Raw genomic sequence first — 12351 nt, 5'->3', positions numbered from 1 at the left:
AAGTTGAGGGACGGGCACTCATTCATTTGTCATCTGGCACAGAGCTACTTCCTTTCTTACCCATACTTAGAGGACCATTACCAAGATACTTGTCTGGCTATTTCCACAATTAGAATCTTTGCTTAGATTTTACCACTTGCTGGATCCAGGAATTACCTAGAAGGCGCTCAGGCATACAGTACCCAATGTCAGCCTAATGTCAGTAGTGATGGGGTGGAGCTGCTCTCCCAGCACTGGTGTTGCTTCCACTATTATATCCATGCAACCCCAACCTTGCCGCCACCTGAACTCCTTCCAGGTTAGCAGCAGTGACACCACTGTTTGGAGGGTGGCTCCACCCCACTAATGCCTAATGCAACCTTTAAAATGCATAAATAAACACATTGTTCACAAACGATGCCTTATGAGGAACGGCTTAGGGAGCTGGGTATGTTTAGCCTGGAGAAGAGAAGGTTAAGGGGTGATATGATAGCCATGTTCAAATATATGAAAGGATGCCATATGGAGGAGGGAGAAAGATTGTTTTCTGCTGCTCCAGAGAAGCGGACACGGAGCAATCGATTCAAACTACAAGAAAGAAGATTCCACCTAAACATTAGGAATAACTTCCTGACAGTAAGAGCTGTTCGGCAGTGGAATTTGCTACCAAGGAGTGTGGTGGAGTCTCCTTCTTTGGAGATCTTTAAGCAGAGGCTTGACAGGCATATGTCAAGAATGCTTTGATGGTGTTTCCTGCTTGGCAGGGGGTTGGACTGGATGACCCTTTTGGTCTATTCCAACTCTATGATTCTATGATTACCTAGCATTTTCTGACAAAACTAGGCCCAGTCAGTTAGAATAAGAAATTGGGCTTGAGGACAAAAAATCAGAATCGTGTTTGGAACAAACTTTACCACTGCTTTGCAGGTTATGGTATTTTAAAAGAAAAATACCACCCCCATGAAAAATCAATTTCAGCCAATACACTAGTAAAATTAAGAATGTGTTTTACCAGCCATCCAGCTATTTCTTGGGCATATTATGGAAAGAAATTATCCTTAAATACTATATTTTTCATCTTTACTAAAGTGCATTTGTATTGCCCTAATGGCCGGGTTTGTTTGGGGTAGCTTAGCGCAGATTTCCTTTCCAAACCATGCAATTAAATATATATTGTTTGCAGTTTAGAATGTACTTTGTACTTTAATTAGATGCAGGAAAAGCATTGTTAATATAAGCTCACCACCATGAACATTTTGAATAAACTGACACTCATTAATGAGTCAGCTGGCAAACAAGCTTGCACACTACAGTATCCTTGTACATATTAAAAGTAAGAAAAGGCATAAGATTTCCTGTGAAACAAGCACAAGGGGGGGGGCAGAACTAAAAATATGATAATCAAAAATGTATTTTTCTTACCAATGTACTGGGTTTCCTTTCTACAATAATAGCTAATGTTAACTTCTATTAAAATTTTATTATTTCTTAAAATGCTGCCACCTTAACAAATTTGGGGTATTTTGTTTTTAAAAAATCATGCTGCATTGTATTATGCTTAGCCATTTTTAAATATTTCTCTAGAACAGACTGCTGCATTCTGAGTGTCTCAGAGAAAAATTTGCATTCAAAAGCTTGAATCTCAGTTCCATTTCAGTAGGTAAAATCTGAATATATATATTGTCACCTGCAAAAAGAACCTGATCTTTGCCATTTTCAAAACTTGCAATATTTTTAGAACATGTATCTTCAAACACTTTGGGGTATTTGTTCTACATCACAATCCTAGACATACCTACTCAGAAGTAGAACAAATTAAAAAATTAAAAAAATGTCCAGTGGCACCTTTCATGTGCATGTATAAGCTTTCATGTGCTTTCATGTGCATGCACACTTCTTCAGATTGCACCAGACCAACACGGCTACCTACCTGAATCTACTCAGAAGTAAGTTACTTTGAATTAAATGGGATTCACTCCTAGGTAAATGTATTAAAGGAGGGCTGCCTTAAAGTATAGTCCACTTTCCCCGAAGAAATACATGAGACCCTTGCATCATTTTAACCATCCCCATATGCATAAAACCACAATGGTCTTGTTATTTTACTTGATGTCTACACCACTTGAACTTTTCATTCACTAACAGAAGTCAATAACCATATCTGCTCTTTTACAGAAATCAATGGCATTTCCCCTAAACATAACTATATTTCTCATGATGCATTTTTGGCTTAGTCGTCTCCTCAGGAAGACGATAAACACTAGTTTGGTGAGCGGCAGAAACCAAGTAACTAAAAATGTTGTTATTAAGCCAAAGTTGGCAGATTCGAAACTGAAATAAATATGAATCTTGGGGTGGGGAGGCAATAGCTGTACTTTCTAGAGAAGTAGGACATGTTTGAGGGTTCCCACTATACAGCCATCTTATGAGCTCCCTCCTTAATCAGTAGCCCCACCCCAGCAGACTTACCTACTGCTGGACTGGAGGTGGCAGTGCTAATGTTTCAGGCTAAAGTGGGCAGCTGCGAACTGCCTACCATTTTAGTTATCCACAATACCCATGAACTACGGTAGCATCACTCTGGGGCATTTGCAAAATCAAAATCATCACCACCATGTACAATTAAAATGGCTCACATACCCAGCTGCCTGGCCCAGAGGGCCATATTAAAAGTGGTTAACATGTTTGGAGTCTATAAAGGAATATTAGAAGACTGTTCATGATTCTGTGAAACACTTCATAGAGCTGGAATAGTGCACTGGTTACGGATCTGGGCCAGCAACAACCTGGTTAAATCTCAATTCCTAACCCTGTCTACTTAGCACTAACTAAGCCCTTCTGAATTCAATAGGGCTTTGCCAGGTAAGTGGAATTAGGATTGCTGCCTTAACACTGAACATTAAGACTGCTGCAACTAGTGAAGAATGTCTCTGGTTGGACACATACTGTATTACACTGGCCTTGAAAGATCTGAACTGATTGCCAATTAGTTACTGAGTCCAATTTTAGGTGTTTATGTTGACACAGTAAGTCCTAAACAATCAAGAGCCCAGATTTCTGAAGGAGTTTCTCTTGCCATATTGACCTACCCAGTTGTTAAGTTCAGCTGTGGAGACCCTGCTGGTGCTGTTGCCACCCTCAGTTGTGATGGCACATCACGAGAGGCCTTTATCTGTGGTAGCCTTCAGGCTGTGGAATGATCTCCCCTCTGAGGCGCCATCTTGCACCATCAATGTATGCTTTTCAACCCTTTGTCAAGATTCACCTCTTTACCCAGGACTTTGATGGAGTGGATGTCTAAAAGCATATTTGCTTTAAAATGTTACAGGAAAATTTGGCCAGCCCTTTCTTTATAGATGTTTATATCAAAGCAAAACCTATAGAGAAATGCTGCAACCTGTGGAGAACAAACAGAATAATTGCAAATGCAGAAGGACATAAAGAAATAAAGCCTTAAAACGCTCCAATGGGACAGGTCACTTTTTATAACTATCCTCTCTCTTTTTAAAAATCTGCTTTGTGCTTCCAGTAAATCCTGAATTAATCTTTCGCGTGGTATTTTTGTTTCAGATCAGTCAAAAGAAGATAATAGCTCTGGTGTTATCTATGCTGGCGTGCGCAGCATGCTTAAGTCCTCAGCTATCCTCCGGTTTGCTCTCAGAGCACAGCAATACTGCTTTTGCATTATATCCTAAAGCAAACACTCCCATGTGCTGAGTCTGCATGTGGAGCCCTCACCAGTTCTCCTGTCCAGAGAGACTCTAGAACACTCTCCATCCCTCACATTGACATGACAGGGAGGGTGAAGCACAGCAGCCTCGGGCTGCCTTCCGTGCCTGGGCAGTGCAAAGTCACTCTCTGACCCTGTGCCCTGGCAACTAACAGGACACTTTCTGCCCTCAATTTGCTTGCACAGAGCCAGGCAGTAATCCACAAAAGGCTGGACTATGCACAGCCTAAAGGTGACAGATGATTCCAACTCAGTCCAGTTTTGCTGACTCTCAGCAAGCGTAGTGACAGAAAAGAATAATCAAGGAATGCCTTCAATGGAACCAACTGTCTCTCTCTACACACGTGACTGCTCAGTTTTAGTGTATGAAATATCAGACCCATATGAAGAGAAGAGGAAGGAGAGTTGCAAAGAGATATGTGCAAGTGGTAATATATACATACGAAGCACATGCAACAGAGAACATGTATCTAGGCAAAGGAGCTCGGTAAAAAGAAAAAAATAAAACTATGTAGGATGAAAGAATGTGTATCAGTGGGAAAGATAAAAAAAGAGAACAGGTCAAATCCAGAACATGTGGATTAATAGCAAGAGAACAGTAAAAGGCAAGAGAAAGGGCGCACACATATATGGATGCAGTTAAGCAAAGAGATAGCATTAACATCTGAGAAAGACTTGTGTGCCTGCCAGAAAGAGAAAACGTGCAAGAAGGTTGCCTGAGTCGTTGGTGAGCAGGGCTTTTTATCCTTAACAGGTGCACACCAGAAAGAATACTAAATGCAGCAGCACAGTAGGGAGGAGAGAAGTTGCTCTTGGTATGATATAATTCTGTGCAATTCTCAAGAGAACAGGAGCAGGACCCTAAACTGAAAACGGGTGGGGGCGAAGGGAGAGTTTGGAACAGAGGAAAAAGAAGAGCGTGCGTGAGAGAGGGAAACAGGAGGCACAGGTGAATTCTCTGAGGTGAAGCATACCTGCATGCAACCTACAGCGAGGTACACACACACACGCGTAAGCAGGTAGTCCCGCTCGCGGGCGCTCGGCCATCAGATCGGTCACTCACTTGTTCCTGGTGTGCCTTGCAATTTCAATTGAAGGCGAGGCTGAAAGTTAACTCGGCGTGACCCGCGCGCGCATTTGCCCAGGCGGATGGCGCGCGCGCAGGGCGGCTGGTGCTACCGAAAGGAGCCGAGCGCCCCGGGCTCGGTGCAAGCCAAGGGAGCCCAGCCGGTGGCCCGAAGCCGCCCGCCTTACCTCGAATAGGGGCCCGATCTTGTTCTTCTCCAGGTAGGCTTGAATCCTGTTCTGCTGGTGAGACGCCATCAGATTCAGCTGCCGCCCGGGGCGAGGAGCTGGCGTGGCCGTGTTGTTGTTGCTGCTGCTCCTGCTGCTGCTGCTTCAGCGACTCCCGAGGTCCCCTTTTGCTCTGAAGCAAAAAGAGGAGGGAGGGAAGGAGGGAGGAGCCGGCGGGACAGAGACGGAGAGACCGGCGTGGAGAGGTCCGGCGGACGGCGCAAACTCGGCTCCCTAGAAGGCAGCCCGTGCGTCAGAGCCGAGCCGAGCCCAGGCTGCGAGGCGAGAAAAGGCTGGGGTCTTTTCCTCCATGGAGTGTGCCGGGTGCTTGGAGGGAGGCGGCGGGAGCAGCCCTGGTGCGAGCGCTGCCTTGCTGGCTCGACAGACACTCGTTCCTTGGTTACAGGGAGCGGAGCCGCGGCTCCAGCTCAAGACGCCTCGCCAAGCTTCGCCTCCCTAGCGACAGCGCCTCTCGCAAAGCCAATGGCAACGGCGCTGCTCTTTCCCAAGCGCGGCCAGACGAGGGAGCCGCTTCCCTCGCCAAGGAGGAAAACTGTTTCCTAGGCGGCGTGGCGAAAATGTGGGGAAGCCATAGAGGGGATGCGGGAAGGGGGCGCGCGGTGGGATGGCATGCACGGAGGTGGGCGCTTCCGAGTCTACAACACGTGTTCGGTGTCACTTGTGAAAACGCTTTCGGACGCCAGAAACACGCGTGTTGTTTTTTATTCTCTACAGCCCTTTTGGCCGTTGCAGACAACCCCGGGAAAGCTACAAAGCATTGAGGACGAACATTCCTCCTCATATTCAACCTGAATCTCATTCTAAAATATATATTATTATTTACTTATTTTGGAGGTTCTGAGATACTGAAGAGGGGTAGAAATTTTGGAGAACTATGCAAGTGTCGTAACAGTCCGTGAAGAAGCATCTTCGTTAAATAATAATAGTCTTTAACAGATCCATGTTAGCTTATTTTCCATAAATAATCACCTGTCCTCAACCATTTGCGCCACAGGGTCTTTTCAGGAGTACATGGCATTCCCCCCCACACACACACACAACTGAAGCCACACAGCCCCAATAGGAATGTTTAATAGCCCTTCTGGAATATGCTGACATGAGTCCCCTGTCACACCTGAAGGGGCTGCCATCAATCACGCTACTCCATTGGCATCTGAAGAAGTGTGCATGCAAACAAAAGCTCATACCAATAACAAACTTAGTTGGTCTCTAAGGTGCTACTGGAAGGAATTTTTTTAAAATTTGTTTCGACTATGGTAGACCTGTAACTAGAACTACTCCATTAAAAAGTCACTCCCAAGGACTATTCAAGTGTGTGGGCCTAAAACCTATATGGCACGGGCGGGCAAGGTACACAGTCCCTCCTGAAAAATATGATGGGAGCCACGTGTCAGTTATAGGGTGGGGTCAAAGGGAAAAGGGGACAGAACAATGAATGCAACTCTTAACTTGGTAAAGTCAATTCCAGCTATACAATTGTCAGAGGTTTCTATACCCATCCAGGTGAGCAAGAGGCAGTTTCACAGTTTCAGTACAGAATAAGTACTCAAGGAGGGTGCAGAGGAAGGGCATTCAGGAGTGTGGCCTGGAGAGCGGATGTGTGGCCCACATAGTACTGAGGGCTGGATAGAGAGACCCCCTGGGATTCCCCACCCTAGCTTTTAAGGCTGGGGCTTTGGCAGAGGCAGCCAGTAATATTTCGACTTTGCAGAGCTGCAGTTTTTAACCTTGCCGCTTTCCTCACAATAGGACTTGCACAGCACTTATTTAGGAAAGTGCCATTACACAGGTGCAGAGTGCAATTATCTCCTGCTCTTCCTCTTAAAAAGAGAATCAGTTATTATTATTTTCGGCACATCCATGGACAGGAAAAGAGCTTCCATGTAAGAGGGCCTAAATATGGTTTTCAGGCAAGATTGATTATATATCTCTCACTTAGAAATTAAGCCATACCATATCAGTTTTTGAATTCATGTATTGCTCACTGGAAGGACAGATCCTGAAGCTGAGGCTCCAATACTTTGGCCACCTCATGAGAAGAGAAGACTCCCTGGAAAAGACCCTGATGCTGGGAAATACTGAGGGCACAAGGAGAAGGGGACGACAGAGGATGAGATGGTTGGACAGTGTTCTCGAAGCTACGAACATGAGTCTGAGCAAACTGTGGGAGGCAGTGGAAGACAGGAGTGCCTGGCGTGCTCTGGTCCATGGGGTCACGAAGAGTCGGACACAACTGACTAAACAGCATTGTTTATACCTACACATCTATTGCCGAAAAACTAAGCACATAAAGTATGAGGAACACTTGCTTCTAGTTGTATGCAGTTTTCCTCGCACCCATAATCTACTTAACTATTCAATATCCAGAACACTTTTTTCCCTCTGAATTAAAATAACAAAGTATTCCAACAGTAAACCACAAAAAGGAAATAAATGTTGTTTCATTTCAGTCAGGGCACATCAGAGCGCATCAGAAAATATTTGCAATGCATAGCTGCCCTGCAAACGTGCAGTAATAATCTCAGCTCATGAGTAGAGTTCATTACACCAGACTAATCATAATCAACCTTTTCTTGTCTGAGATTTGGGATAATATCTTCCAAATACTAAACTAAACCATAAAAAAGCTCCTCGAAGTAGGGAACTTCTTGTTGCTTTTCTGGCTTTCAGAGAAACATCTCTGAACATTCTCAGAGTCAATGTATGAATCTTATACTAATGCCACCACGTAGAGCTGTTTTTGAAGCAGTTGGTACTCATCCCGTGGCTGTGCTGGACGGGCCTCATAACAACAGATGGAGTAAGAGCTTTCCTAATAGGGCAGACTTTCCAACAACCCACTTTGTCACATCCTTTTTCTGCTTAGAGACACATGAGGGAGATCTCTTTGCATTTTGATTAGGATTGGCTGAGTGGTACAGAGAGCTGATTAGTGAAGAGAACTGAAGGTTGGCGGAAATGCTTCTATAGTCCAAAAGAAGTATATAGTGTGTGTGTGGAACAGGAAAGAGTGTGTGGCTTTGAGATTTTGAGGAGCACCTTTTTTTAATTGCTTGACATTTTTGGGAGGAGGTGTGTGCCCCAGTAGTTCTAGTGGACCAGCACCCACTGGGCAATCGGTATAGGTTTTTAAAAATAAAAATAAAAAACACAACCATGTGGGCCCCCTCAGAAATAAATCTCATTGAGTTCAGTGGGGCTTACTTTCAGATCCATGTCTTTGGGATTGCAGCCTTAAGGTACCATCCAAACCCACATCCTCTGCCCAACTGGCAGAGCCACCTCTACAGCTTACCCATTCACGGGGATAGAAATAGGAGAAGGGGCAGAACCATTTGTCCAGATCCATGTGCCAGTGGATCTGGATCGGGCCTGTTGGCATCAGGCAACAGCAGCAAGATTGGAATGAGATTCAGTGGATCCCAGGCTGACTCATCGCCACGCTTGGAACATGAGTGGAAGAGAGGGATTGGTTCCAATGAAGTGATGCTTGCATCACTCTGTTGGTGGGATTCTGGATCAGCCAGCAGAGCTGAATGGGGCAGCACCTCTGTTCAATCCAAAGCCCCCATAGCCAGGTCTAAGAGGTGTTTGGATTGCTCTGTTAGGGTTGGAACCAGACTTCCAGTGCAGTCCTAACCATGTGTACTCACAAATGAGTCCTGCTGAATTCAGTGGTGCTCACATCAGGGTAAGTGGGATTAGGATTTCATGCTTAGAGTTAGTCCCATTGATTTCAGTTAATAAGATATAAGCATAAAGTCTGTATCCAACTCTTAGTGTATTAAGTTAATTTTAGTTCTTGCAACCTTTGAAGCTTCTAAGTTGATTGAGAGTAGAGTCTTGAGAGTAATCTTGAAAACCCAATATTCTATCTACTGAATTACATGAGCTCTTAAACCCATTTAGTTGTGTTTTCATAAGTTGTGGCTATTCTGATAATGTTTATAGAGTTTCAGAAGTGTCTCGTGCATCTTTGAACTGTATGGTACATTAAAAAATACTGAGGAGTCACCATTTCCGTTTATGGGGCTATAATGAACCCTCAGTCATCACAGGAAAATCAGAACTAGATTTAAAGACTTGAGTGCCTAATAAAATACGTGTTCTGTAGAAAAAAATGATTGTGTAAGCACTGGAAGAAAAAGAAATTGAAGTGATAATTTGGCTTTCTGCAAAGGACACAAATATGAAGTGCCAAGTCATTCTATTCTGATTACAAGTTGATCCATATGCTATGTATAGAACTTCTTTTTCCAGATTCATTTGGGTATCTGAAACATATTTCATTGTATCAAGTTCAATTGCTGTAAGTACTGTAATGTAAACAGACAATAAGGGATGCTAAAAAGAATTTAAGGAGAATGTTGCTAAAAACACAAAGAGAAACAATAAAAAAGTTTCTCAATACAATGGATGTGTGCGACACATTCTTTGCCTTTTATTGAAAATAAATTAAATTCCCTGCAATCTTACAGAACTCTCCTACTTTGCTGTATCTTTAAAGATCAATGTTCTAATACCTCCTAAAATTACTTCAAATTATAGATTGGTGTAAACTCAATACAAAAAAGGTCCTCAAACATAATTCTGAAATGACCATAAATTTCTGTTCCTTTGTCAACGTTGATGTCATGGAGAATTGCCCAGATTAAACCTTAATCAAAGCCCATTCTTTCTCATAGTACTATATATCCAGTCAAATGTGTTCATAAATGAAACATATTGAAGCCTTCCAAACATAACTAAGATAAATGGCTTGACTCCTGCCTCTTATTATTTTCCAAATACAGAGTTGGAAGGATCAGAAAAACATGGTAGAAGTTTTTAGATATGAAAGAAAAAACCCAGTACATTCCAGGGCTGATCCATTGGGTGACATCATTATGAATCAATAAAATGGATGCACATAGCACATTGCATTCAAAGCTATTGGTTGTGGGCAGAGCAAGCCTGCTCCATATTAAATATATATATAGTAGTTTGAGAGAAATTAGAGAAGATATTATGACTCTTTCCAAATTATATAGTTCTTCATAAATTAGTGAGCCTTATTTCCATATTTTTAAAGACCATGATCTTTAGCTTTCATTTCTAGTCTCTCTGGATACCCTTCCAGCAATAAATGGCAGAAATATCAAAGAACAAGAAGATGGGGGCAAGATGGTCCTTTTATTGAAGGTGGAGTAAACTATTGGCTCAAAGGTACATTTCCCATTCAGTTTACTGAATTCACTACAGAATTGAGGATTGGAATAGCTCTGCTAAACTTTATAGGGAGTATTTGCTCTAGCCATTTGGAGATGTTACGAAGTAAGTACCAGAGTTCCAGGTTTCAGCCCCCATTCCCCATGTAGAACTACAAAAGTTCATATTTCATGGTTCTACATGGAGATGGGAGGCTGAAATTTGGACCTTTGGTTTTTACATAGTAGTAACCAAGCCAACTGGATGGAGCAAATTCATACCACCTATTAAGCCACTAGAGGGGGCATGTGTACAGTTACACATTCCTGTCTACAAAATACAGTATTAGAAACTTACCACAATCAAGCATTCTGCCTTGACCAACTTTAGCGCTTGTGTTTCTCCTTACAGCAGGCCACAGTTCAGAACTGCATTGCATAATTGAAACCTGTGATATGAGGGACTTCTTTTGTTTAGTAAGGGAATAGTCTATTTATGCAGAATATATGTAGACATTGATATTTTGGGGTACAGAAGAAAATGAAAATTTTCTGTGCATACATTACCTATGATCATGCTCTAGGTCTACAGAAATAATAACTGACCAGTTTTAGAAATGCTTAATTGTGCACTTAATTGTGCTAGTAGTACACAGCTTTGAAAAACGAATAGTGGTTTTTGAAGGCTCAGCTTGCAGATCATTCAGAAATATATTATTTCAGAGTTTGCTTCCCCCCCCCATCATATCACATTACAATTCTATGTGCTAGCAAATAAGTGTTTTTAATGAAATACTTAATTTGGACACTAGCATATCATTATAACACAGAAGTAATCTGCTAGGATTTTAAACTGGTCTTTGTTCTTTTCACTGATTGATAACTCATTTTATCTCAAAGGTTCAAGAAGAACCCCCCTGCCCCACTTCACGTGCCAATGCAGACCAGAAGTTCCTGCAGGTACTATTTCATATATATTTTTAATGCTACAGTTACTAATTGCATGAATATTCTATACCTGCTTTCCCCCTTAAGAGTGTAAGAATTATTGCCAATGGCTTTTGAAATATACTCGGAGTCGAGAGTGAATTTCATGCTCTTTATTCAGCTCATAGTCATCAAGGAGGAGAAGAGAAGACGAATGGCTCTTTTCCCAAAACCATCTGCTTATATACATTATTTACACAATGGGCCTTGCGTGATTGGCTACTTCAGGGCTACACCTGTGGGCCAATTATATTGTGGATTGACTTCTGCCTGCAGCCTGATTGGCTGCTCCTACAGGCCAATCAGGTAGCAGATTCACTTCTGCCAGCCGCCTGATTGGCTGCTCCAGCAGGCCAATCAGGTTGCGGATTCACTTCCACCTGGAGTTGGATTGGGTAGCTCCCGCTGATTCTGAATCCTATTGTTCTAGGATTCAGCTCAGTACATAACACCCCTCCCCTCTAAGTTCCAGTCCTGCCCGGGAAGTTGCATTCGTAGTCCCCAAGGTCTGCTGGCCGCCTCCGTGTGCGTTGTGGCCTGGGGTGTTCCTTGGTCAGGGGTTCTGGTTCTGGCTCGTGTTCCGAGGCTGCTGGCTGTGCCGGGGCTGTCTGGTCTGGCGCCACTGAACCACTAGGTTGTGACTCTGGTTCCGGTGTCCTTCCAGCCTCGGGGCGCCCCTCTGTGCCTGCTGCTTCTGCTTCCCCTGCCCACCCCTCTCGCTCTACAGGCCTCACTGCCCTGCTGTCCCCTTGGGACCCCTCTGTCCCGCTCTCCTCCTGGGTTCCTCCTGGGAATCGTCGCCGTAGCTGGTCGCAGTGGCGGCGCCAACATTGCCCCCCTTCCGTTAGTACCTCGTACGACACGGGACCGGTCACCTTGGTGACTGTGGCGGGTACCCATGCTGGGCCTGCCCCAAAATTCTTTGCATACATTGGGTCCTGGGCCACAAATGTCCGGGGGTTCCTGCCTTTCCCCACCACTACCTCATCCAAAGTCTCCAAGATGGCGCCGAGGCAAGTTCTCTCTGAGTCCCGCTTATGTGAGTAAGAGCATCTTTTAACAAATACGCCGATAAAGAAGTGCAGGGCAGAAATAATTACCAACCTCCTTCCCTTATCACCAACAAGACTCCGACAAGATCTTTGAAAGACTCTG

At 43.7% G+C, this 12351-nt stretch overlaps 1 protein-coding gene and 1 long non-coding RNA gene across 3 annotated transcripts in view; one reads left to right on the top strand and one right to left on the bottom strand.

Annotated features, from left to right (window-relative positions):
• The window catches only part of C8H8orf34 (chromosome 8 C8orf34 homolog), a 94023-nt gene extending 88563 nt beyond the window's left edge, over nt 1–5460 (bottom strand). For both annotated transcript variants that reach the window (XM_035125357.3, XM_060277763.2), the window contains exon 1: nt 4964–5460. In XM_035125357.3, coding sequence (XP_034981248.1) covers nt 4964–5032 — 69 coding nt within the window. In that variant the 5' untranslated portion in view covers nt 5033–5460. The remainder of the gene's footprint in view (nt 1–4963) is intronic.
• LOC148684856 (uncharacterized) overlaps nt 4830–12351 on the top strand; it is a 32649-nt gene continuing 25127 nt past the window's right edge. Inside the window, exons 1-2 of the long non-coding RNA XR_015951510.1 lie at nt 4830–4996; nt 11110–11169. This is a non-coding gene — a long non-coding RNA (uncharacterized LOC148684856). The remainder of the gene's footprint in view (nt 4997–11109; nt 11170–12351) is intronic.

Source organism: Zootoca vivipara, chromosome 8 (genome assembly GCF_965207765.1).
Source record: "Zootoca vivipara chromosome 8, rZooViv2.hap1.1, whole genome shotgun sequence".
Lineage (NCBI taxonomy): Eukaryota > Metazoa > Chordata > Lepidosauria > Squamata > Lacertidae > Zootoca > Zootoca vivipara.
The sequence above is the reverse complement of the archived record's forward strand: the minus strand, read 5'-3'. Positions and strand labels throughout refer to the sequence as shown.